The 25,800-nt window shown below is 42.5% G+C and overlaps 1 protein-coding gene across 5 annotated transcripts in view; it reads right to left on the minus strand.

Annotated features, from left to right (window-relative positions):
• GREB1 (growth regulating estrogen receptor binding 1) overlaps nt 1-25,800 on the minus strand; it is an 89,314-nt gene that overhangs the window by 37,354 nt on the left and 26,160 nt on the right. For 3 of the 5 annotated variants that reach the window (XM_081905920.1, XM_081905918.1, XM_081905917.1), the window contains 5 exons: nt 18,901-19,096; nt 15,110-15,238; nt 12,096-12,272; nt 1,900-2,082; nt 469-612 (listed from right to left, as the gene is read on the minus strand). In XM_081905920.1, the coding sequence (XP_081762046.1) occupies nt 469-612; nt 1,900-2,082; nt 12,096-12,272; nt 15,110-15,238; nt 18,901-19,057 (790 nt within the window). In that variant the 5' untranslated portion in view covers nt 19,058-19,096. Of the gene's footprint in view, nt 1-468; nt 613-1,899; nt 2,083-12,095; nt 12,273-15,109; nt 15,239-18,900; nt 19,097-23,627; nt 23,755-25,021; nt 25,207-25,800 lie in introns of those variants that run through there. The other 2 variants (XM_081905919.1, XM_081905921.1) reach the window with 2 other exon arrangements.

Raw genomic sequence — 25,800 nt, forward strand, 5'->3', positions numbered from 1 at the left:
CTAATGGATATTATCCAGAAAAGGTCTTCATGCTCTCGTCAACAGAAATGGCTCCAGCAACAAGAGGAACTTCAGTTGCTTTCTAACATAGCCAAAAAGGCAGTCACAAGCCACCAGCCCATTCTACATTATCTCACAGTGAGTATATTTTAGGGCTTGCCCACACAGAAAGAGGCTTTCTCAAGGCAGCATATGTACCACATATAACTGAACTCCACCATGCTGCTCATGCTCACACATAGAATGGCAGCTGATTGCAATCCACAAAGACATCTTGTTGTATCTCCACTAGCAGCTATCCAAGCCAGTCTTCCCCAAACTGGTCCCCCCAGATGTTCTGGGCTACAACTCCCTTCAGCCTTCTAAAATATCTGGAGGGCACCAAGCTGGGACAGACCAATCCAAATGGTTCTTGCATGCATGGAAAGAAAATGGGAGACTGCGACATGCTAGAGAAGATTCAGTTACCCATCTGTTGCATCCCTGGTTGAACTATGGGATGTGCGGCTATAAGTGGCTCGTTCATGACAGGTGCTGAGGAGCCTGTATTCTCTGGAGGTTGGAACAACAGGTTGGAAAAAGTGCTGGATGAGGGCAGCCGGCTTCTGAACTCTATCAAAGCAAAAAACAAACAAGATGCTGCTTATTCAGTGAGAACTACTCACTTTAAATCTGTAAACCTTTTACAAAAGTTGAACTTTTAGCACAAGGCAGATTCACATATATTATTAGTTCAAAGGGGGGGGATGACAATTTTTGTTCATATCTGATAATTGATATTTACATCAATCTGGTCGTTTGTATGTATTTCACTTTTGCCCAAAGAGTTCAAAGCAACATTTTAGCTCCATGACAATTCAGTGAGCCAACAAAGGTCAATTCATATTTCTTACGTATGAACATCTGGGTTGTATCTAACAAGGTTTTACTCAGAATGATCCCACTAAAATAAATGGATCTAATTTTTTCATGCCCATTAAGTTTAATAGGCTAACAGCGAGTAGAACAATTGTTGGATACTGCTTGCAGTTGTAAACTCTACAAAGCATAAAATAAATATGCGCATCTGGAAATTGACAGCAGGTGTGTACCACAGTGCAATAGCTGCCCCTTGATGTGCTTGTACAACATGTCCCTATGGGTTGCCACACATGTATCTCTGTCTCATTTCCTGCAATGTTTGCCACTGTAAGCACGAATCTACAGCATATTTCGAGAAGCTGTTTGTTCACTCTGCCTTTGGACATCTGTTAATATTCTAACCAAATGCTGCATGATAGTTCTTAAGGTCAGGGAGCAGACTTTTTCGTTTATGCTGGGATAAAATTGAACACCATTTTGAATCAAGATGGCAGACTGCACCTTTCGAAACTCGACTGAATTTTCAGTTTCTTGGAATTCCTGAGCAATGCCAGGCACAAGGCAGCTAGTAAATATACAAACAGCAGATTTGCTCACCCCAAAAAGTGCAAATTGGACATGAGATTTGCAGCAGCACAAACACTGGAACCTGCACTGCCAACATCAAAATCCAACCACAGTGACCTGATTTAGGCATTTGCCTAAGTGCCTAAGTGAGTGGGCTTGTCAGTCTGATTTGCCCAATCCTTCCTTCTCATAAATAAAAGGGAGGAAGATTGAAAAACTCACCCGTGCATATGGACACATTCTACTGCAGGCATATGGAAGCACAATGGCTTCCACTCCCTGCCCCATAAACCAAGGGGCTGGTTAGGTTTATCAGGCTAGTTGGTTCAGAGTAAATGCGTACATTTCTTTTAAGTATTTTTATTGGGCTTTTAAAGAATTTTCATTGATTCAGATTTATTTCTAAGGAGTTACATATCTAAACCTCTGGAGGAATTCCAGAGCTCCAACGGGACAGGTTCATTATCTCACCTGCCCCCTTCCAGCAGATTGCAGATCCTTTGGTAAGAGTTCCCTGTGCATTCCTCACCAGATAATACTTTAAGTGTTTCTGTTTCTTGGGCTGAGTGGTCAGCTTAAGATTGATGTGAATGGAAAACTCAGTAAAGTAGCAGAAGCCTTTCTTGCCGCAGCCGATACAATTGCCAGAGAAACCTGATGAAATAAACATACACAAAGATGGGAGAGAGATAAGCAACATAGTACAGATAATGCACTTCCAAGTTGTTTGGCGTGGCTGTTGGGCATTTATTTATTTTTTCCTCGCGCGCGCACACACACATACAAAAAGACACATAAATGTTGCAAGGGTGTCAACTGTTTCTAAATAAATGCCTGCATTTAATAACTCCCCAATCTCTTTAATTTGTAGTTTTAATGACATCTTGGAGAGGGATGGAAATCCCATTTCTCTTTGTTAAGAATGCCAGACAGACCAATCAATAGAGTGGTGGAAATGGGAAAGAATGACAAATTGATGTCATGGGATGGCTACAAAACTTGGTTACACATTTTAGTTTTTAACAGTAGTGACCAGAACAATTAAAGACCTATTCACAGGACCCTTTTAGCATGTGAGCAACTTGGGGAAAATTTGTTCTCCCGTTGATTTCTAGCCGCTTCAACTTTCAGGGTACTTGTCCTATGCTTCCACTAGGATTAGGCTTTTCAGACATCTGCAGCCATATTTCAAATTCCAAACATTGCCTCTATTTTGTAGGCATCTTATTCAGGACTGAGTCGAAGTCAGGTAGGGAAGCACATTTCATGAAAAACATCACCCTAATGAAACACACATACCCTCCTTAGTTTGGCAATTGTTTGGGGAGGCCTGCATTCAAAGTAAGTGCAGGAAACACAACATAGAATCTGATTGGGTTTTGTGACATCACCCTATAGCCAAATCTGATTGACTACATAGTATAGTCAGGAAACCTATTCGGAGTAAGCGTCATGCTTTCTCTCCTCACTCGGATCTGGCATCATCCGATGTCATTGTGTTGCTGACTATCAATGACTATCAATCATGATAGCAATTTAATGTTGTGAATGTTATGTTGTGAGCCTGAGATCTATGGATGAAGAGTGGTATATACATTTAATAATAATAATAATAATAATAATAATAATAATAATAATAATAATAATAATAGGATTGTCTGACGTAGAAACCTCTGGTTTTCAAATAAACTTGCACTGAATCTGTATATCAGGGGGTAACAAGCAGTGAACAGTATGTGTAAGCAGGGGGTTGTGAAACGCACCCTTTCACCTTGAAATATTTTCATGGGTGAGTTTGGGGCAGCCTTGCTATACTATGATATTACAGTATGCACAGGGGTCAAAACACAACACTAATCTTACCAGCAACTCAATAAATGGGATGCTCATTGTATGTAATGCCTCGGTTATACACAAACATCTGGACCTAGCACATAATAGGAGAGGGCTGCTCATTCTGTAAGCAAGCTAAATAAAGCAGATTTTCCATATACATTGTAGATATGGCAAAGGTCAGGAGAGCTGAGCTATCCAGTATGCGTTCCAATTTATCTATGTCACAAGGCTGAGCCTGCAAGATGGCTAGAGATCAATATTTGTAGTCTGACAGATAAAGCCCTTTCACCTCTAGGTCATCAGTTCAAAACCAGCCAGCATCAAGAGTGACCGAAGGCTGTTACAATCTGATGAGTGTTCAGTGGTCTATGTTAATTACATTTGGCTGACTCCACCAGACCTCATCTGAGAGACTAGCATCCCTCTTGGGTGCTGTGACATTTGGAGGAGGAGGCCAAGGGCAGGTGGGGGGCAGGGAGAACTACGGGGAGGGAGAACAACTGAGCCCTCTATTTTACATCTGGTCCCTCTATGTCAGCTTCCAATGTCCCATTTCCCTGTTCAGGCTTTATAAACGTCTGAAGATATAATGCCAGGATGTGGTGATGGCCATCAACCTACACAACAACGAGACAAATTCGTGGAGGATAAGACTATCAATGCCTACCAGTCACAATGGCCAGATGTTGGCTCCAGGACCAGACAGAGCATGTACTAGTTGCTAGAAATAACAGCAGGAGAGGGCAGTTGCCCTCATCTCCTACTTATAGGATTTTTAGGGGCATCTATTTTTAGTCACTGTGGGGGGAAATAGCGCTGGACTCTATAGGCCTTTGGTTTGATCTAGCAGGGTTCCTCTTATATTCTTAATGGCCATAGACATTCAAAATGGAAGGACCACATTTCATAGTTGCCCCGGCTTCTGGACATTACAAAGATGTGTGTGATTTTAGCCGTTTTCTGGGTATTGAATCTTAACATGGCAGACCCTCCAAGTGTCCCTATTTTCCAGGGACTGTCCTGGATTTACAGAAGCCTTCCCGGTTTCTGATTTGATCCTAGAATGCCCCGCTTTTCCTTAGGATGTGCCTATTTTCATCAGAGAAGTGCTGGAGGTGGGTATGGAGTTATGGGACCCCCGAGCCAAGGAGATAAGTAAATTACAACTTTTAGAAGACATCTGAAGGCAGCCTTGTACAGTATAGGGAAGTTTTAAAATGTTTAATGTTTTATTATGCATTTATATATATTGGAAGCTGCTCGGAATAGCTGCGGCAACCTAGTCAGATGGACAGGGTATTATTATTATTAATTATTATTACTGAATAAAGGTAAAAGTAAAGGGACCCCTGACCATTAGGTCCAGTTGTGACCAACTGGGGTTGTGTGCTCATCTCACTCTATAGACCGAGGGAGCCAGTGTTTGTCTACAGACAGCTTCCGGGTCATGTGGCCAGCACGACAAAGCCACTTCTGGCGAACCAGAGCAGCACATGGAAACGCTGTTTACCTTCCCGCTGGAGCGGTACCTATTTATCTACTTGCACTTTGACGTGCTTTCGAACTGCTAGGTTGGCAGGATATTATTGAATAGGATGTCCCTATTTTCATGGGAGGAAGGTTGGGAGGGTATGGGATGGGATGGTCATTCCAGTTGCTGTACCTTTAATGGGGATTTGATCTGTAGCCTCGGCGGCAAAGAAGACAAACAGAACAGCCTTGCAGAATGCTGCCCCCACTCTCAATCAAGAAGCAGGGTGGGGGAAATTGAGGATTCTCTTTTCCCGCCAAAAGAGTGTTATAAGTTTTCAGCTTGCCACGCAGAACCAAGTACTATCCCATATTCCCTAGGGATGGGGAAGATGAAGAGAAACACCATGCGTTGCCAAGTTTCAGCAAGAGGGGGGTCCTTCTGGCAGCTGCAGAAGTGGTGAGGTGGCAGGGGGCAGAAGGGGGGAGGCACATTCCTGTTTCTCCTTAGATAGCATATAGGGGCACCCTTGGAATACTGTACTAGGAAAGTGCTTGGTTCTGCATGGCAGGCAAAAAGGCCCTAATGCTCTTCTAGCAGGAAGAGAGAATGAATCCTTGATATTTTCCCACCCTGGTTCTTCATTTCCCCCCGGAGAATTTTACCAAGCCTTCCTACAAGTGAGCTTGGAGATAAATCATGCAAACGCAGCTCTCTGGCAAAAGGGAGGAAGATGATAAGAGACAAGAGCTGCGCTGTTTATACGTCAGGACTTTCCTCAAGAGAGTAGAAGTAAAAAAAGGGAAAAATAAGGAGGCCTTCTGGAGGAGAAGGGAAGGGAAACAATGGCAGGAGGAGGGTGCCCAGTTTATAGAACACCGTCCCTGGAGAAACAACAACAAGCAGTCTTATGGCACCTTAAAGACTAAGAAGTTTACTACAGCATAAACCTTTGTGAATGGGCACTCACTTCATCAGATACATAAAATGTAATCCTCAGGTGGCACCTATGATATTTAAAGTGCCACAGGACGCTGCAACCGACTCCACAGAATTTTCTCTTGGCAAGATAAGGATGTACCCACTAGGTTAAGAAACCACTGTTTTCATCAAGACTTTTCATTATTCTAACACTGAGTGGCGAACCCGTGATCCTCCGGGATGTTGTTGGACTACAACTCCCACCATCCCTGACCATTGGTCATGCTGGTTAGGCATGATGGAAGGTGAAATCCAACAACATATGGAGGGCCACAGGTTACCCATCCCTGTTTTAATTTCTAATTTTGGTCGGCCATTACTGAAAAATATTATCCCTTGTTGGCCCTTGCCTTTCTTTCATTCGAAAGAACTGTATTAATAGGTTTGCAAGATTTAGATGTTTATGAACGTTATTGTTGCAAAAAGCTTGGGAGGCTGTTAAAGTGAAAGGCAACAAAACAAACAGGAAAGGGGTCTCAACGCCTCATGCAGAGAGCGGCAATATTTTCTGTCTTAATGTATGGCACTGATTTTGAGATACATAGGACATGTGTTTCCTAAAAGTACCGTGAAAAGCTTCTGAGAGGAAGTTCTCTCACACTGATAAACAAAGACCACTTAATAGCTAGAATACTTGCACCTCGCAGGGAGAAGGTGCCAATATTTTGCATAAGAAGGCTAGACAGAATGGTGTGTTTTTTAAAAAAAAAAAAGAAGAAGAAGAAACCTCCAATATGACCAACGCAAGTAAGTCATGGAGGCAGCAAGCTGGAACCACCAAAGCAACCTTCTAACCAAAATCAATAAACGGACTTGATTTATGCCCCACAGGCATTTCACTAGCTTGACATGAATATGAAACAGAAGTCAAAGAGGCTACTCAGGAAATTACTAAATACACAGATATGTTTCCTTCCGAGCCTATATATGCCCTGTGGGCATCTCCACAGACAGTGGCGGAGCCAGCTCAGAAATGCTCAGGAAACCATTTAAGACACTTTGGGATGGGGTGCATTTCCCTTTTGTGGACAGATTCCTTCAAGGTTATCATACGAGATTAAGGAAGAAGCTGGGTCCCCTGCTTTATGAAAACAAATGGATGGAGAGAGAGAGAGCGCGAGAGAGAGCGCAAGAGAGCCATACCAAAGTAGATAAATAAAATTTCATTCCATCAATTTAAAAATATTGAGCTTATTTGCAGGCAGGGTTGATCTGAAGCCAAGCTTACCAAGCCTATTCCAGCTTGAGGGTGTCTTAAAGAGAATCCAGGTAACTCCTGAGTTGGCCCAGCAGTACCTGTTAGGGGCTATATAGGAGTCAATGAGCTGAGTTGTTCCACTGCAAGAGCTCTGCCCTGAGGTGTATAAAGGGTTGTGGGGGTTTTTTAAGAGCATCTCTGAATATCTGCAGAACTTATTTCCTCACCCATTTATTGATTTGATTACATTTATCTCCCACTTCACTGAATTCCAGGGGGTCACAACTAGATGACCCTTTGGGTCTCTTCAAGCTCTACGGTTCTATGGTTCTATTATCTATGACTATCACCAAAGTGCAGGGGTGGAATGACTGGACATTCAAGTCGGGTCTGATACTTGTCATTTCCTCCTTTCAAAAATGACAGCTAGGAAATATCAGGTGTTTTGGCTTCCACAAGAAAATGCTTTTCATTTAGAATTTGAATTTTTGAAATCTCCATTCCAATTCCAAATCATTCATGGAATGGGCAGAATTCATTGTCTCTTAGTGTCAATTATGTAAAATTATGTAAAAAGGTGGCTGTGAGAACAAAGGATGTATGCAACAGTTTGCTTCCTAGCATCTTCCTTCAAATGCCAAAATTCAGCAGCATTTTTTATTGTTATCAATACTCTGGGTGCTTCCAGGTAGATGTTTATTATAGGATTAGTGCTGCTCTTGCATGCAAGTTTCTTTGCAGAGTCTGCACAATGTCCTCGGCATTAAAATGGCACTCTCTCCACCCCAATTTAATCAAGATTTAACCTCCCTAAGGAAAAATCATTGTTAATAAATCGATCTGTTTGCAGTAGCTAAAAAACCTATTTTCTATATGAAGTGCCCATCTGGAAGCATATTATAGTCTGCCCTAATCTATAGGCCAGAGTTGGGAAAATTCTGGTCTGTGGGCGTAATCAGGCCTGGGATAGGTCCCAATATGACCCACGAGGCCAGATCCCCCAAGCTACAAACACTTGATGTCATCTGCAACATCAGGTGGCAGACAGGTAAAGACGCAGCTACCATTGCACAACAGGGAGCCTTGAAGTGCACTCTCGACTATGCATTGACAAGGGAGGCTCGCTATCACTGCCAATCAGCTAACTGGTAGTGAGGCAAGCCAGCTGGGATTGCCTATGCTATGGAGTTTCGCCTGGGGTACTCCACAGCACAGGCAATCCCAACCCCACCTGGCTGAGATTGGATTCTTCTTTTTAGTGCAGCTTGTGGTGCTACAAAAGGGAAACGGGTCATCTGCCATCGTAGTGATGTCAGGCAATTGAGAGGTGGGCAGACCAAAGCCCACCAGTCAAAATGGCCGAATGAGAGTAGGGAAACAAGGATCCCACCCAACAACCAGATTCTGTTCCTCTACTCTACTCTACTCTACTCTACTCTAAAGCAGCATGGCCCAGTTTATTAATCCACTTTCACTTATTCCACACTGCTTTAGCAGGCTAGATGGACCGTGAAATGAATTCCTACCATCCAGATCAAAGGCACATCTAGGGGAGTGCAACCAATTCAGTTGCACTGGGCGCGGGGCTTCTGGGGTGCTGCAGAAGGTGCCAAAACCATGACATCCAACGGAAGGCAAAATTCACCACTAGATTATGGCATCACACAGGGCACCACTGAAATCTGAGATGCCAAGGTCCACCACTGTCCAGATTCCAAAGCAACACAATCAGAGAGTGACAGAGACCAAAGTACACCATGCTGTGCATCACCGATTTCAATAATACAGACATTTCTTGTTGTGTTGTGCAAGCAATTTGAGATGTGGGTCAGTTCACACAGACGAGCATGCATCCCTCAAGACAGGCATTATTATATCCCATGTGACCATCCTTATGTAGTGCATGTCACTGTGGTCTGCAGCAACAAGAGGAAGCAAGAGAAATTAGGAATCCTTGAAGTTGTTGAGCTTTGAAAATTCAGTCACAAGTTGCTGAGATCTGAACTACCCAGAAAGATATGTGGGCTGAAACTTAGTCATCCGCCAGCTTTTGCTCTCCCTAATTTTTTTGATATGATTATTAGATCAAATACATGAAAATTCTCCCAGAAATCAAATATCTCTGGGGGAGATAAAGGAATTGGAGATGTAAATGCAAATTTTCATTATGATAACTCTTAGGTAAAGGTAATGGGGACCCCTGACCATTAGGTAAAATTGATGCAGAAATAAGCTGGAACAGAGTTATGGATGAGCACATGTGAAAATGTCACAGATGGAAATAGACTGACTGTTCCATCCCTGCTGCTATGCATCTGATATGGTATTGTTCTCTTGTGTGTGGTCAGACTGCCACAAGGAAATGCTCGTGTCATCATAACATCATTGCTTGGTCCCCTAAGGACAACTGAAATATCCTAGCCACAAATATTATATATGCACCTTGATGAAGAAGGTACACATTATCAAGGAAACATGTAAAGATGCAGCTTCAGATGTTTTATACAGAACTGACTTTGAAGATTTGCTACTAGACAGAGTTATGCATTTTAAAAGCAGAAAGCAAAGCACAACAAACTTGCCACCAGAAATTCTGCCAGCACAAGGGGAACCTCTGCTTCAGTTCGTGCTGAAACATAATTTTAAATGTTTAGAAATGAACACAGAAATAACTTGAAGGGCAATAAGCCAACGTGTTAGCTGCACACAAAAGCATTGCAAATAACTACTAAACCTGATCCTTTTGTGTGTTGACTTAGAAGACACACCACTGCGTTCAACGGAGCTTACTCCCAAGTGAGTGTGCACAGGATTGTAGGCTTAGCGTTATTATTACCAAATGTTTCTTACTACTTTTCCCCCCTCTTCTGGTTTAGCGTGCAATTAACACATATACTACTTCCTCTGTGTTAACAGCCTTAGGAACCTTAGGCTGTTAATAGCACTAGCCATGAATGGGCTGAGTGGTTCAACATTACTGCTTGTATCTTTAAAATGACAACGCACCACAAATTTACAGCCCTTTTAATTCCTTTACGGTCGCAGGCCAATTGTACTGTGACCCATCAAAGTCAGCAAGATCTCATGGCAAGACACATTATTGCCAGATGAAGTTATATACTCCACCGCTTCTCAAAAAGCTGGTTGTAAACTCAGATCCCAAATTTATTTATACTGGGCTCACATTGCATCCTTCTGATTTTTATTGGCATCGCTTTGTAGCTCCTTGTTGCCTGGCAATATTGTTAGGAGCAACCCTAACAGCAAATGCATTTACTCTCAAATACATAAGAATTCAATATGGTGCGGAACACCATATGTGAAGCTCTCAAGAACTGTGTGTGACAGAGCACCAAGTAATTAGAGTTTCTTCAAAGTTAAACACCAGGCCTAACTAGTAGCTTGGGGAAATGTTATTTAATTGCCTTGTTTAGCGCTCATCACACTTTTTTTCCTCCCTAGAGTTTGCTTTGTACCAAGAGCCTAACCCACTCACACTAATTCTAGCACAGTAGACAATCATCTTTCCATCCATCACATGTGTATCTCACTTTTCCTTCCAGTTGCTTAGAGCAGCCTATGTAAGATTAACACTGTCTCTTCTCCTCACAGATCAGTAAAGTACGTTGGGTAAAAGAGAGCGAGAGGCTGACCCAAAGTCACCCTTCACAACTAGTTCAAGTCCAAGAGCAAGGCTGCATACACACCACACATTTTAAGGCATATATTCTGCCCCCAAAGAAGGCTGGAAACTGTAGCTTATGCCTCAGAGAAACTACGATTTCCAGCATACTTAACAAACCAGTTCCCATAACTCTTTCTCTTGTGTGGGGATATGCTTTAAATTTAGGGCATGCACACAGCCCTAGATTCAATCTATGCCACAAAGGCCCTAAACAGGTCTGCCATATTTTCAAGGTACTATAATTAGAATTGCAGTTATGGGGCATGAGCTAGGACTGGACCTCAGGGAGCCACAGCTCAGAGGCTCTCTCCCAGTAGAACTACTCAGGGAGAGGGTGAGTGGGAATTTGAACCTGAGTTTCCCTGGTCCTAACCCATACTCTAACCACTACAACCCGCCGGATAGGGGTTTTAGATAAACCACACGGCCTAGGACTTGCCGATCAGAAGGTTGGCGGTTCGAATCCCTGGAACGGGGTGAGCCCCCGTTGCTCAGTTCCTCCTCCTGCCAACCTAGCAGTTCAAAAGCACGTCAGAGTGCAAGTAGATAAATAGGTACCGCTCCGGCTGGAAGGTAAGCATTTCCGTGCACTGCTCTGGTTCGCCAGAAGCTGGCCACATGACCCGGAAGCTGTATGCTGGCTCCCTTGGCCAATAAAGCGAGATGAGCGCCGCAACCCCAGAGGTGGCCACGACTGGACCTAATGGTCAGGGGTCCCCTTTACCTATATATATATATCTCATAAAGAAGGTGATGAGACTGAGAAAGCAGCAGGGAGTAATGTTGCCATATGTCCAGAATTTCCCAGGCATATCCTGGATTTGTCCATCAAAAACAGTGTCCGGACAGAATTTCCAAGGATCGGTTAAAATGTTCAGGGAAACCTAGGCATATGGAAACCCATGTCAGAAAAAAAACCATTTGTGTCCAGATTTTCACTTTTAGAAATATGACAACCCTAGGGAGCCTCTGTTTCTGTGCAGCCAGCTTCACTAATGGGTTGCTATCACAAACCACATCTCAAAAGAGAAGAGGAACAGGTTGTATATCAACACAAGATGAGATCAAAGACAGCTGTCATTGGAAATGTCCATAAATGGCCTAGTAATTCAAGGTGTCGCCTGAGCAACTGTAAATGCAAACTGATCTGACAATGAGTGTAACCTTGGACTGGATTAAAGGTAACGCGGCATCTGCAAAATAGAGGTTCACTCCGTACCTTTCCTTAAGCTCAGCCACCTGCACAGAAGGTTAAATTGTTCCAAAACAAGGACGAATACCAGGAATCAAAATGAGATGGGGCTAATCTTGTCATTTCTCCCTGACAACAGAAACTGGAAACCTTGGCCCTCCAGAAATGGTTTATCTCCAACTCCCATCAGTTCCAGTCAACATGGCAGTAGTCAAGGACGATGGCAGTCAATAAACCCACAAAATCTTAGAGGGCCACAGGGTCCTTGACTTACAGCAATGCTGTGATCACAGCCGCCACTTACCTAGCAAGGCATTGCGCCCCTGGTCATCAGGCAGAAATCTCTTATCTACGGCACACACTAAAAGGTGATCCGGTAAGTTTGGTGACTTGGCGCCAACCAGTATAAACCCTGAAGGCACTTCAATTGGGTCGTTTGAAACCGATGCTAATCTCAAATCTTTACCAGCCTGGCAGAAACCTGGAAGAGGAAAAACAACAGCACTATTTTAATCAAATCATATGCCGTAGGTTATGTATGAACTGGTGGAATAAATTATACTCTTTTGAAAAGAAAAGAAAAGAAAAGAAAAGAAAAGAAAAGAAAAGAAAAGAAAAGAAAAGACAATAGCCAAGGTGTTTTAAAGAAATAAATTCCTCTCGGAACTGTGGGTCCAGGATAAAATTAATAAATCCCCACTGAATATGCACGGTTGCATCTACATATCTCTCATTACAGTCATACCTCAGGTTGAAGTAGCTTCGGGATGAATATTTTCAGGTTGCGCTCCGTGGCAACTCGGAAGTAACAGAGAGCATTACTTCTGGGTTTCGCCGCTCACGCATGCGCAGACGCTCAAAATGACATCACATGCATGCGCGGAAGCAGCGAAACACGACCCACGCATGCGCAGTCACAGTCGCATCTTACATTCACTTCAGGATGTGAACGGGGCTCCGGAACGGATCCCGTTCGCATCCAGAGGTACCACTGTATTTTGATTCAAATGTGTAAAGGGGTGAGGGATTGATGCAGAAGTACGGACAGCAAAACTGCCTATGCTGTACAAGTTCAGAAACAATCCCATTCTTCCCTTACAATGTAACACAGCGGAATAAATTAACAAACGAGAGGGGAATATTTGCATATGCATTTTTAAAGGAAAATGGCTCCAATAATGAAGTGTGTGTGATGTGGGAATAGAAACCCAGCCAGATGGGTGGGGTATTATTATTATTATTATTATTATTATTATTATTATTGACTCTGGTCACCCAGAGAGAAGGGTGGACAGTCGCTACGAGGGAAATTCTGGATCATATTGTCTGAAGATTTGTGCATCACCTTTCGCTAAACAGTAAGCAGGAAGTGGTAATAAGGTTAATATAAGCAAATTCAGCATTCCAAAGCGGGTAAAAAGCTGCAGTGGTGAAAGCACATGGGAAGGACAATGGCAAGGATGAGGGACACACTGAGCGGCATTTGTCCAAACATATGCAAGGGCCATCACAGGAAAGTTAGTACCCAGTTAATGAGGTCCTAAATTTCACACAGAGAAACCAGGAAATGGAGCAACAACCGAGAGACAATAATTGGCGAGACATTGGAATGAGGCAGAGGCCAAACCAACGGCATGTGCTCTTTTCGGCGCCAGATTGCACAAAAAAGGAGCTGCTACAGACATGCCCTGAAGCACATCCTTTTTTAAAAAAAAGAAAGAAAAGAAATTAGTACACATGGATACTAGATTTCTCAATAAATAGCAAAGTGCAAGTGACAACATAAACATGGGACTTCAGTAGGCTAGCCAGTCTCAGGACTCAGTCTAAGGTGGCAATGTATCCTATTTTACAGTCCTTTTAGCTGAAGAGCTGTGAGGTCTAATTCCAATTTAAAGATGAAGAACCATAAGAAGAGAGAACCAGGAATTGCCCATCAAAAGGGAGCCCCTGGGCAGCAAACCAATCAGGCTCATAGGTTACCTGCTCAGTCTTCTTCACTGTGGTGAGATGTATTGTATTTCTATTTAAATTGTTTAAAGTAATTATTTCTAAATTTGCATCTGTGCGTATAAATTAACATGTGCAATTTTATATGCAACTCAGGGCTTCTACTTTTTGCAGTGTACATGTGGCATCCCATCCAGAAGGAGCTAAGTAATTTTCAAGTCAAAAAGGTGGACACTGAATTAATTGGAAATAAAGACTACTCTTTCACTTTATAGAAAACAACTCTGGTATGCAAATGCTCATTAAAAACGAGTATCTGAGCTTACCATTCAAAATACCCTAAATTTCTCTGTACATCATCCATAGATGTTCTGGAATGTGCCATTCTGAGTCATGTTTTGCTAACAATTATACAATAGTATCTCCATTCTCAAACTGTAAAAATCTCTGTTCGGATTAATACTTTCTTTAGAAGTTGTAATAATACCAAACATTTTAAAACAAACTGACCCAAACAGATTAAAAGCAATCCACAATTATTATCATTTCCCCCAAAATCTTATTATCCTAAAGGTAATTTTTCATGCAAAATTCAATCCGCAAAGTTCATTGTGACATCCTATTTTTCACTGAGGAATTCTGAGCAGTACCATTTCAGACTTCAGGTGGGGGCTCACATAACGGAATGCTCCTTCATAAATAAAACTCTAAGTGCTACTCTGTTAAGTGAAAATCAGGGTGTAAATAGAAGACAAATGTGATAATCTCGGGGAGAAGATTAGACTAGAACCACTCTCTCTGACTTTGCTATGTGGAGAAATAAATGCACAGCAAGACATTCAATCATGGGGGCTTCCACTTGCAGTCCCAAATAGCACAGCCTAAACATCAACTAGGCCTCAGAATTAAGCATGGATCCCAGTGAAAGCAGCAGAAATGACGCAGTCCTGATTAGTTTAAGTCGACGACTGAATGTAGCCATGCCTAAGGCTTGCTGGATTGAACTCTCGGGTTTCATTCTGTGTGAAAGGATCAACTCTTAGTCAGGCGTGCCAACTCTGTGGGGCTGAAGCCTCTACAGCCCTCCGCCATGTCCACTGGAAGAGGGCTCAGCATCCCCAATCTTGAGGGAGCAGAGAAGGCCTGAGGGAATGTCACCCGGATGCAGTGTGGCCTGGCGGGATGTCGGCCCGGGTCGACCAGCGCAGCCTGGCGCAACCTGGCCGGCCTCTCCTGATGCAACAGTCGTCATGTGCACACGCAATGCTGGGTGCAACTCGGCGCATGTGCTCTCAGTCATCGGTGTGAAGAAGCCGCTTCTTCTGCGTGCACCTCTAAACGTGCCACCCAGCTGTATGAATTTCTTACCGTCAGTAGTGCAACCACCTTCAGGAGGCGGCTTCATCTGATAAGTGATAGGGGGGCTGCTTGATTGTGAACTTTCCTCTTCTTCCTCTTCTTCCTCCTCATCTTCCTCATTATCCACTCTGTTGCCTGCTAAAAGGTATCGTGAGCACAGTCACCAGAGGTCAGGTAAATGGTGCATTCAGATGAGAGGAAATAACGTTTCTCCCCCTTTATCAGGGAGAGCTGTTTCGCAATTTCAGCCGCAGGTACCAAGCTTCAAATAGGGCAGTGAGGACTGCGCTGAGTTAATGAGCTAAACAGTAGCTTGAAACAAATCTTAGGGCAGCTTCCGACTTTACAGAAAGGTAGGTAAATAAAGGGGACAGGTGTGAGTTTGGTGTAAGAGAAGAAAAGCACCCATAGCACTTTCCAGAATAATAAGTTACTCAACTCACAATAAATGACATGTGAACTGCCTCCATCAAGAGACACAGCATGTTCATGTGATATGAAAGTGGCCTGCAATTTTTGAACCATGGTGACTATCTCACAGACGCAAGGAATCAAGTCAAGCTGCAGTTGTGGAGTGAATCCACCAGCTTCCCACCTAAGGTTCTTGTGAACTAGTCCACCATATCTTGTCATGTACGATTTACCTGATCCAGTGGAGCATGACTAAGAACACAGAGTCCAATAGAAGATGTATGCAAACTATGATTTTGAGATGCCTTTGGTGTATTCATAGTACCAGCATAAACCAATATTTGTAGATCAGCTCTTCAAAACTTCAATATACATACACAACCCTTTAAAGGGCAGTCATTATAAAAGCATGATTATTTTTGTCCAGAGCTGCATTAAGCTCTACATGCTTTGAGGCACTGAGCAAACAGGGCCAGATTCAGATGACAAATAAAACCTTGCTTAATATATTCAGTTAGGTTACAGCTATTGATGTGTTAAGTGTTTGAATTAAACATAAGGCATACATTAAGCATGAATAAAGCACAGGTTCGATATAAGCCACAGAGAATTTAGTTAATTTGGTACGAAGCAGTCACATAAATTTTGACTACATGCCGAAAGGAAAATGGCAGGAAAATCTATAAAAATAAGACAGCTGTCCAGCAAAAGCATCCAAGCAAAGATCACAACCACTCTGAACATCAGTTGTTTTGCTGAGCAGCGTAATGCAAAAGAAAGACATTGCCTGCGGTCTGAAGTCTAGGAGTGCCCTTTTGTTCCAACGGTTTTGCCTGAAAAGGCTCAGAAGCAGACTTCATGGCAAACAACGATGACAAGCACTAGTCTATTTTATTATTGTACTTTCAGCCTGCAATCATATAAATAAAAGAGGCAGACTACAGAGGAAATTGTTGGGAGAATATAAACAAATACTGCCTCTCCGTTAACTACGCAATTTTTAATTTATTGTGTCTGTTTTCAAGAGGGCAAGAACACATCCCCTCTCGGCCAGTGAAATAAATGGTTAGCTAATGAGAATAAAATCGGCCCAGATATTGATTTTTGTGTTAGGCTGCGTATACAGGCACACCAAAAATCACCTGGCTACAGTGTGGACCTCTCAAAAGCACTAGAATCCAATAGTAGAGTTGGAAGGGACCTTGAGGATCATCTAGTCCAACCCCCTGGGCTATGGAGCTGTTCCATATGGGGACTGAACCTGCAACCTTGGTGTTATCGGCACCATGCTCTAACCAACTGAGCTATCTCACCCAGCTATCTGCTTTTTAAAAATGTTGGATACGCCCAAACTCCGTTCCTGAAACTCTTCTGTGATTGCCCCTAGACTCTGCCCATCTACCAGAAGTTTTCATTTCAAGAATTGGCAGTATTTTAAGTCCAACTGATTTCAATAAGAATTAAACATGTGCTTAAATCCTTTCCAATGAAATCAATGGTTTTCTAAATTATTTTTATGGCTGGGTTGTTCTCATTATTATTTTTGCTCAACTTTGAGCACTCCTAGCTACAAGCATTAACTGTCTTCTGGCCCTTTAATAATGAGAAGATGATAAGGTGGGACTAGGAAGTCCACTACGCTATTCCGCATAGCGGTGCCCTGGCATTTTGTGGACATTTTATTTTATAATTTTAAAAACTATTTGTGAAGTATGAACACTTCCTTCCCCCCTCTCATGGAAGGGCACATTTTGCAACCCCCTTGTTATTTTTGTAAAAGATATGGCAAACAGCCTACCCCTTGGAAGCAAGGCTATTCCCATATTGCACCTCAATAGGCTATCATTCTCCAGCCACACAATAGCAATTAGGCAGTCTTAAAGCTAATGGGCAATTTATACACATTTTAAATGAAATAATTAAATATTTTTTTCTGCCCTGTCGGCATGCATGCTTTTTAAAATAATAAAATAGTAATCATCATCATCATCATCATCTGGATAAACGCACTTAGTTCTATATATATATATATATATATATATATATATATATATATATATATATATATATATATGATGAAGATGACGAGTGAGACCTCGTCGAAACGTCGCCTAGACACCCCAACTTTTACACGGGAAGACACCCGAGGACACCAAAACCTGCATTCCTGTACCCGTGAAAATCTACGAAAGCATATATATATATATATATATATATATATACACACACACACACACACACACACACAAAGAACATCAGGATTAGGACCCAGTGATTTGTTAAATCAATTAACAAGTGTGAAAAGAGTTCTTTTATTTTAAAACAAAGGCCATGTTCTGGCAGCATCTTCTCCCAGTTGATGTCATAACCCACTTTTGTGACATCAGGCTTTGTTGAAATCTAAGATTCATGAAATCTAAGGTTTTCCATGTGGGGAGCAAGCAGTGGGAGCAGATGGACACTTAAACAATGGTGATTTTTTTCCCCATGCAAATGAAAAAGTCCTTGTTCAGCTTGGAAGAAAGGAAGGAGAGAGGGAAATATGTGTGCAATGGCCACAGATTTGTTCCTAAATAGAGTTTTTCCATAGGTGGTGAGTAGCTATATCGTTCAAAACTATTTGAATAATATTTCAATTATGTTTCAATGCAATTGCCTAAAGACCCCGCCATATTGCATTGATAATTATTCTTTCCACGCCGTAATTAGACTGCTTTGAAAGGAAGTGTGCTCATGAAAAGAAGATACAAAGGAAATGCCCTTCAAGCCAATAAAGAGAGACCAGCAATTAACAGGAGGAAATAGTTGCACCAGAAGAATAATGATGCCTGCATACTGTCAGATCCACAGAGGTTCCTGAAGTTTAGCAGTAAAACAAGTTGGCTTGGTGGGTGGTGAAGTGATTCCAGTGACTTTGCTTGGGGGATCGGAATATCATGTTTGAACGCTTATTTATTCGTCATTTAACCAACTTTCTGTTCCACCCTTCCTCCCAAAGCAGCCAAGGACAGCAAACAATAAAACAGCAACCACCGCAACAAATAATAATTAAAAAAATTACAAACCATCAAATATCATTTCAAGGTTGCCAGAAACAGTTATTTTCCAGCCATCAAATGCCTAGGTGAACAGGAATGTTTTTTATTTAAAATTCCAGTGTTAATAACGAGGGAGAAAGATGCCCCTAACCAAGGAGGACATACCATAAATGGGAAACCACCCCCAACGAGGCTCTGTTGCAGGTCAACACCAACCAGGCAGCACCCAGTGGCGGCTCTGCCAACTTTGTGTTGGTTGTGGACTGAATATTCAGGATGATCTCTCGATCATTAGAAACAAAACAGGCTCAATTTCTACTTGAATAGAAATGTCAAATCAACGTTTCTTACCTTCTAGAGAGGAAAGGTGCTGTTCGGCTTCTAAATATAGCTGTGAAAAAACCGGCCTAGGAACTAAATTATTGGACCGGAGAGAAGCCTCGATGGAATTATGCAGCACTTCTTCAAAGCGTGAGGTCTTGAGCTGCCCAGCATAAGAATTCCCCATCTTCTTTGCAGTTTGAGGAGGGCTTGTTTTATTTATTTACTATTCCACATGAAACAAGAAAGAGAAAGAGAAGAGAGGAAAATAAAGTTTTGTCCTCACAAACTAAGGAAACCACTCAGAATGCCAAAGAGGCATCTCTCCATGATTTTGACATTGTTCTTGACAGGGCAAAGATGATGGGCAGTTGGCAGCACTCATTGAGCAGATCCTGCAGGTAAATGACAGGAAGTTACATAACTTATAGCTTACATAAAAATAAGAAGCACAACATCATTAAAAAAAAATACTAATGGAAGATGTAAATGTAATTACTCTGACAGGCTCAAAAGGGCATAACAGCAGCAATCAAAACATTTAAACTGAAACAGATTTGTAAAAGGACTTTTGTCTGGGGCCAAAAAGATATCAACGCATGCACTGGACCAGGTGAACTTCCCTAGGAAAGCAATGCCAAAGAAAGGAGGCTACCGCAAATAATGCCCTCTCTCTGATCACCTCCTGCCTTACCTCAGAGGGTGAGAGTACTCAGAAAAAAATGCAAGCTGATGTCGGAGTCAGTTCCACTGAATTCAGTGGGGATTTACTTCTGGATGAATCAAGATGCCAGATTTAACCTCCCATTGCTTAAAGCAGTGTTTCCTAGACTTGGGTCTCCAGCTGCTTTTGGACAACATCATCCCTAGCTAGCAGGACCGGTGGTCAGGGAGGATGGAAACTGCAGTTCGGAAACAGCTGGAGATCCAAAATGGATTAAAGTCAGACTTCATTGGGGTTCCCATGTGCAGAGGCATCATTTAATTGTGTCCAGTTTCTTTGTGGAATATATATCCCACCTCCCTCAAGGCATCGTCTGATGACAGCCATATATCAAGAGATGAATCACATCTCTGAAGGAGCCATTCCAATATTGAACCCCACAGGCAAGACTTGTCATGCTGCCTCACATCAGCTCAAAACATAAGGCTTGCCAATGAAACTGGCCCACCCATTCATACACAGAGTTCACAGGTGATGAATGATTGAGCAATGAGCAATTGGCTGACATGCACATATGTTTGTGCAGAGCACCCTGAGACAGATTAATGCCTGCTGGCTTTAATTTCCTGTTGCACTTTCTTCAGGCTTAGGGGGTTCCTAACAATAAAAACAAAATATAGTACACCCAAGCATCTGATTATCTGACATATTATTTTGCTGTTTGGAAAAATGAGCAGGGCACTGGCACAGCGGAGCAAATAAAAAACAAAAAAAATCCCTATTTCTAACCATACGAGATGGTTGCTTGCATTTATACTGTGGAAGCTAAGGTCTCGAAAGCCCTTGCAAATCTCTTGTCACCAGTATTGGGTGACAGCTACAAGCTGGTGACCCTGAATGTGCTAAGTGAGTAATAAAATGGGCAACAGGAAGCTTGACGTGCTGGGCCTCGTTTTCTTGTGCTATTGAACTCTTCTAGATCTGCTGCTGCGCAGACTGATGCCTTTCAGTCGCTCAGAAACACAAGGGGGTGGCACAGGTTTCAAATGTCTGTGAAATTCCAAACAATGATCAGAAAAAATACTGGCAGGCTCTGTTCAAGAGGCTCCATGTTAACAGGAAGTGGAGAAGGGAGGGTGGTCAGCTCTGCAAGCTAACGTCTGATGACACAACCCTATCATGATGCTATTTGCTGCATTTTTTTTAAAAAAAGAATTCTACAAAGGGAAGTAAGAGAGAGCTTGAAGAGCAATTTAATTTGATTCCTGCATTGCAGGGGGTTGGGCTAGATGACCCTTGGGTTCCCTTCCAGTTCTACAATTCTATGACTTAGTGAAGGGGATAGGAAACGAAAACCACACTGGAGCTCATCAGCAACTCAAAGAATAAATCTACCCTTCAAAAAAGCAGTTTAGGATAATACACCAGAGATCACACAATATTATTTTGCAGGCATGAGAGTAAGTGAAGAACGAGATTTTGCAAGGCAAAGAAAGGGGTTTTGAACTGAAGTTCAAATCAGATTTTGAACGGAAGTCACTATGCTGTTCCTAGCAGGCATGGAAGCCAAATTCAAGTTCATTCATCACCAAGTTTGGTCACCCCCTCATCCACATTTTTAAAGGCAAATTGGATTGCCGTTTTGGGCCGCCTCCTCAAGCAATGACTTTCCCCGAATAACCCTGGGAACTGTAGTTTATTAAGGGCGCTGTGAATTGTTGGTCTGTGGTGGATTAACTACAGTTCCCTGGATTCTTTGGTGGAAATCACATCCTTTCAGTGTATGGCATATTTGCAGCCTTACAGTGCAGTTGTAACATACGTAATGCTAAAAACCAGAGTTCACAGATTAGAATCTCAGACTGAAGGAACATTCTGGTCATATGTAATGTCCTTAATTAGGGGACACGTCTCCTTGCGTTTCTGATAAATGTCCCTTGAAATACAAAGTATGTTTTGTCAAATTATACCAGGAAGCCTAAATAACAGAAAATACCCCCTCTTATGCACACAAACACACACCAAAATAGAAGCAATGCTTCAAAAGCACCCAGCATCAGACACTGTGAATTTTCAAAGTGGAAGCGTTACTAATGCAGAGTGAGCCATCTTTTGCCTTGAAGTGAGGACTGTCAGTTCCCAGACACCCAGCCATTGTGTTTACTCTTTATTTTGTCCCTTGAGTCATGGAGAACAGCTCCCTAATCAATTGGCTGCAAGTCTGGAACAGAAACAACACTGCAGGCTAACGCCTAATATATGATATGGCAATAAATACATTAGGCAACCGAGCTGCATCCTGTAAGTGTCTTTTTCTTCCTCTCCTACAGGAAACACTGTATTCTAATGCAGATTTCTTCTGCTTCTTAACAGGATCTCATAAACGCTGCAGGTGTTACTTTGGAAATAAAATAACTCTGTTAAGTGTCTCTAGCTCGCAGTTCTCCAGGCAGTGTCTTTTAATGCCTAGCTCAGATCCCAGAGTTTTTGGCTGCCATCCTGGAGCTTGTTTCTGCCCCCCACCCCACCCCCTTGCTTCGTCTGCATATTTTGGAAGAACTTAGTGCCTCTGAGTTAACAGACCACAATCAAGTTGCGTTTGAAAGAATGGCAAACTTTAAATAAGTGGAGTTTGTTAGGCAGGAGGGGAAAGCGAAGGAGGCGGTGTTAGCAAATAAAAATAAGGAGGGAATCACTGCAGTTATAGTCCCGAGGAGAAGAGGAGGACTCACTTCCTCAGTAATCTCCTGTGTATACTAGCTTTGGGACTCCAATTTCCCAGAGCTTGGATCCGAGGCAGTTTTCCTAAATTGGTTTTGGCATTCCCCGCATCTGCGAGGTGAATGTAAAATGAGCATTAGCTGGAGAATGTGTGCTCAGGTTAATATCTCTCTCCCCCCCCCCCCCTATTTATAACCTCCAGTTGCACACTATCAAGCTTGACTGCAAGGTGTGGGTTTTATTATACCACTTGCAAAAATGCCCCATTGGCACTGGAAAACATGGGTCACACTCCGTGGACAGGGTGACATTTTCACATCCCACGGGTTTTAACCGTGCATTGAACCCAACTGGATTTAAGTGTGCTTAGCTTTGGGCGAATGGTGACCACTAGCTCTTTATTTTAAACTTTCAATGTCACGGTGCCTCTTCATGACCTTAAGACTATATAACGCTAAAATGGACTAGTAAGCCTGGACTCAATACGGTACGACTTACTACTAATTAAATGTACTTTGGATCCCGCTACACCTTGATATTGTGATGCTGAGGATCTGTAACTCCAGTGTTACCAATCCAAGGAGCCTGTTATTTTTCCAACCCACACAAAGGCACAGTTCCTCTGCCTCTGGAAACAGCATCCCAGGTTCCTGGGTGTTACGCTTCTTCACTGGGCAGTTGGTATAGCAACTTCAGTGCAGAGCGTTTGCCTATGCAGGCTTAAAACATAAGGTCAAATTTCATCTAGACTTTAACAGTGGCTTCTGGAAAGTCGCCCTCGGTCTAGACGCCTTTAAAAAAGGACGAGGGAATAACGATGACCTGCCTCAGAGCACGGAGCCCCACAGAGATGTGATCCACACTGAGATAAAACACAGGCTCAAGAGGCAGTGGGAAAGGGAGCTGGGAAGTCCCATTGAACTCAGCGGGGCTTACTTCTGAGTAGAAAGCTATACAGGGTTGCATTCTCAGTCAACTACAAGGTAGCAACTGGGAATGCATGAGTTTGGGGGGGGCTGAAATATTAAACATGTGTTTTAGTTTATAAGCTAATAGGCACATAATAATAACTTTAGACCTTTCCTCTAGCAGTGTAGACTAGACTTTTAATAAAGGTCTGGAGGCAGGAGGAGAGGGAGACTCTGAAAATTAGCATTGTGGCAGGCAGGTCTTTATGGGGGGGGGGAACAGAGCATAATCTACACCTGTTAAAAACAAATACATCTTCCTTAAGGAGCACTGAATTGTCTGCCTTTCTGCCTTCCTTCTGTTCTTAGTTTTCTATTAATAACTTGCATACAAATTCAAGATGAGGACCATGCTGATACTAGCTCAATTCAAACACATCACTCCCATAATTTCTAGCACTTACCTTATGACTGCGTATGCTTTTAGTGGCAGCCGGTGTACTGAAATCCAAGTAATCCTACTTCTAAGCAAAGCAAAGGTGACCTTGAGGTATTAGTTCCTCCGACAAGCGCCTTCCGCATCCACAAGGTACATTGATACTGTAAGGATTCCTATTTGAAACTGATTTAGCCATTTCAAACTCCACCCCTACACACACCTCCAATAATCCTGGGAACTGTTTCACTGAGAGAGTGTAGAGATCTCTAGGCTAAGAGGTACCCAACCCCCTGACAAGACTCCCATTGGAAGGGAAGGGAAACAGCAACTAAAGTAGTTTGCTTCTGCAGTTTAGACATAGAATCATAGAATTATAGAATCACAGAATTGTAGAATTGGGAGGGACCACCAGGGCCATCTTCTCAAAGCATCAGGACCAAGAAGTAGATGGTCACACCTTCCCTAAAAATAAAGTTTTTAAAGCAGCAAAAAAAAAACAACCAGGTTTTTGAAACTGGGAAAACATTCCTTTTATAGAGCCAATTGCTCTTGGAAACCTGAAACCAAAATTGTACAAGGACAAAGTTGGAGCTTAGAAACAATTTCCTCTATGTCAACTTTCATCTTGTCTCATACAAATCTAACTCTAGAAAATTGTTGGTGCAAAAGAAGGGAGCTTAAAAAAAGTAAATAAAATCCAATCAAGACATTACTTTCTGAACATGTGTATTGTGAAATGAAAATTCCCCTCAAGCATTCTGTCCTTTGAAAAGCCTGCGTATCTTTCCTATGACATGAAGCAGAGCTAGAAAGCAAGGAATACTTCTGCGAGCAACGGTTAAAGAGATATTATAGGAAAGCATATTTGAAACAATGTCTCTTGTGCCATTATAACAAGGCAGAAGTGTGAGTATAATCGTAATTCTGGGGGGAAAAGATGATGGCATTATGAACTTCAATAGCCCATGTAATTAAGTTAAGGATGGGCAGAGGTATCCGCAGGTAGACTATAGGACATTTCCTCAGTAGGCTACCTAAAGCTTGCTGGTAGCTGGGATTCCTGAAAATAATGTAGAACTACATAGTCCTTGGTTTAAGTGACAAGCACTTAAATTCTCAAGTCAAGAGTGCCCATTCAGGACCACTTAAAATAAAGCAGTTATGTTCAACCACTGAGAAATACAAATTAGGCACTCTCTTACTTTGTGATTTTAGAACACACTGTTGGACCACAGGGATCCGAGTAAATGAAAAAAGAGAGGCCACAGAAAATTGGGAGTCAGCCCACACCAGGGCTAGATAACGTAGCTCTTCACAATAAATCTGACCTGGGGGGAAAAATCTCAGTGACACAAGAGGAAGAAATAAGCAAATGTTCCCAACATAACAAAACAACACAAAAAAACCCATACACTATACCTTACACAGCTGAGGTGTTCAGGCTCCCAAAATTATGTCCCTAAGTCAGCCTCGTGATTTGAATCATCGTGAACTGAGCACTGCCAGAGCACTTGCAAAGGTGGCTGATAGCTGCCAACTCCAGCTCTGCTGGAGTTTGCCTCCCTTTGATTCAGAAGAGAGAGCCTGTCAGCCTGACTGAGTAACCCTCTGGAAACAGTGCAGTGTGTGTGCAACTGAACACTTGGTCAGGTCATCATGACACGAACATTCTTCTGTGACAGCAGAACAGAGGAAGGATTCAAAGCTATCTCTGTTATGTTCTGTGGCCACGACGGAAACAAAATAAGGGCTACACCATAACCCAGCAAGCTGTTCCAGAATCTTGTGGGTCCGATGGGCTAGATGATAAATGGAAGCATCCACCCCCCCAATGTCTTATTAACACTGAAGTGTTTTGCTAGGTCATGTTGCTCCCAGTCAAGTACTTACCAGTCTGTCAGTCTGAGGTACTATTAACGTCAACAGCTCCCCCCCCCACCCCCCTCCCCAACACAGCCGCTGTTCCCTTTTGGAAGGCAGAGGGCTGGACTTTGCACTGTACGGTTTCAAAAAACTAAAACTTCATTGATGCGAGTGTTTGTTTAAAGTGCTCTCTTCTTATAACATGGAAGGAAAGGGCTCTCGAGCCAGCTGACGTGTGGATCTGATATATAGCGAGTATCTGGTGTGAAGAAAGCTATCTTACACCAAATCAGACCTCTATGTTTTCTCAGCCTTACCTGGGGGTGTGCACATGG

Source organism: Podarcis melisellensis (genome assembly GCF_964234715.1).
Source record: "Podarcis melisellensis genome assembly, chromosome: 3".
Lineage (NCBI taxonomy): Eukaryota > Metazoa > Chordata > Lepidosauria > Squamata > Lacertidae > Podarcis > Podarcis melisellensis.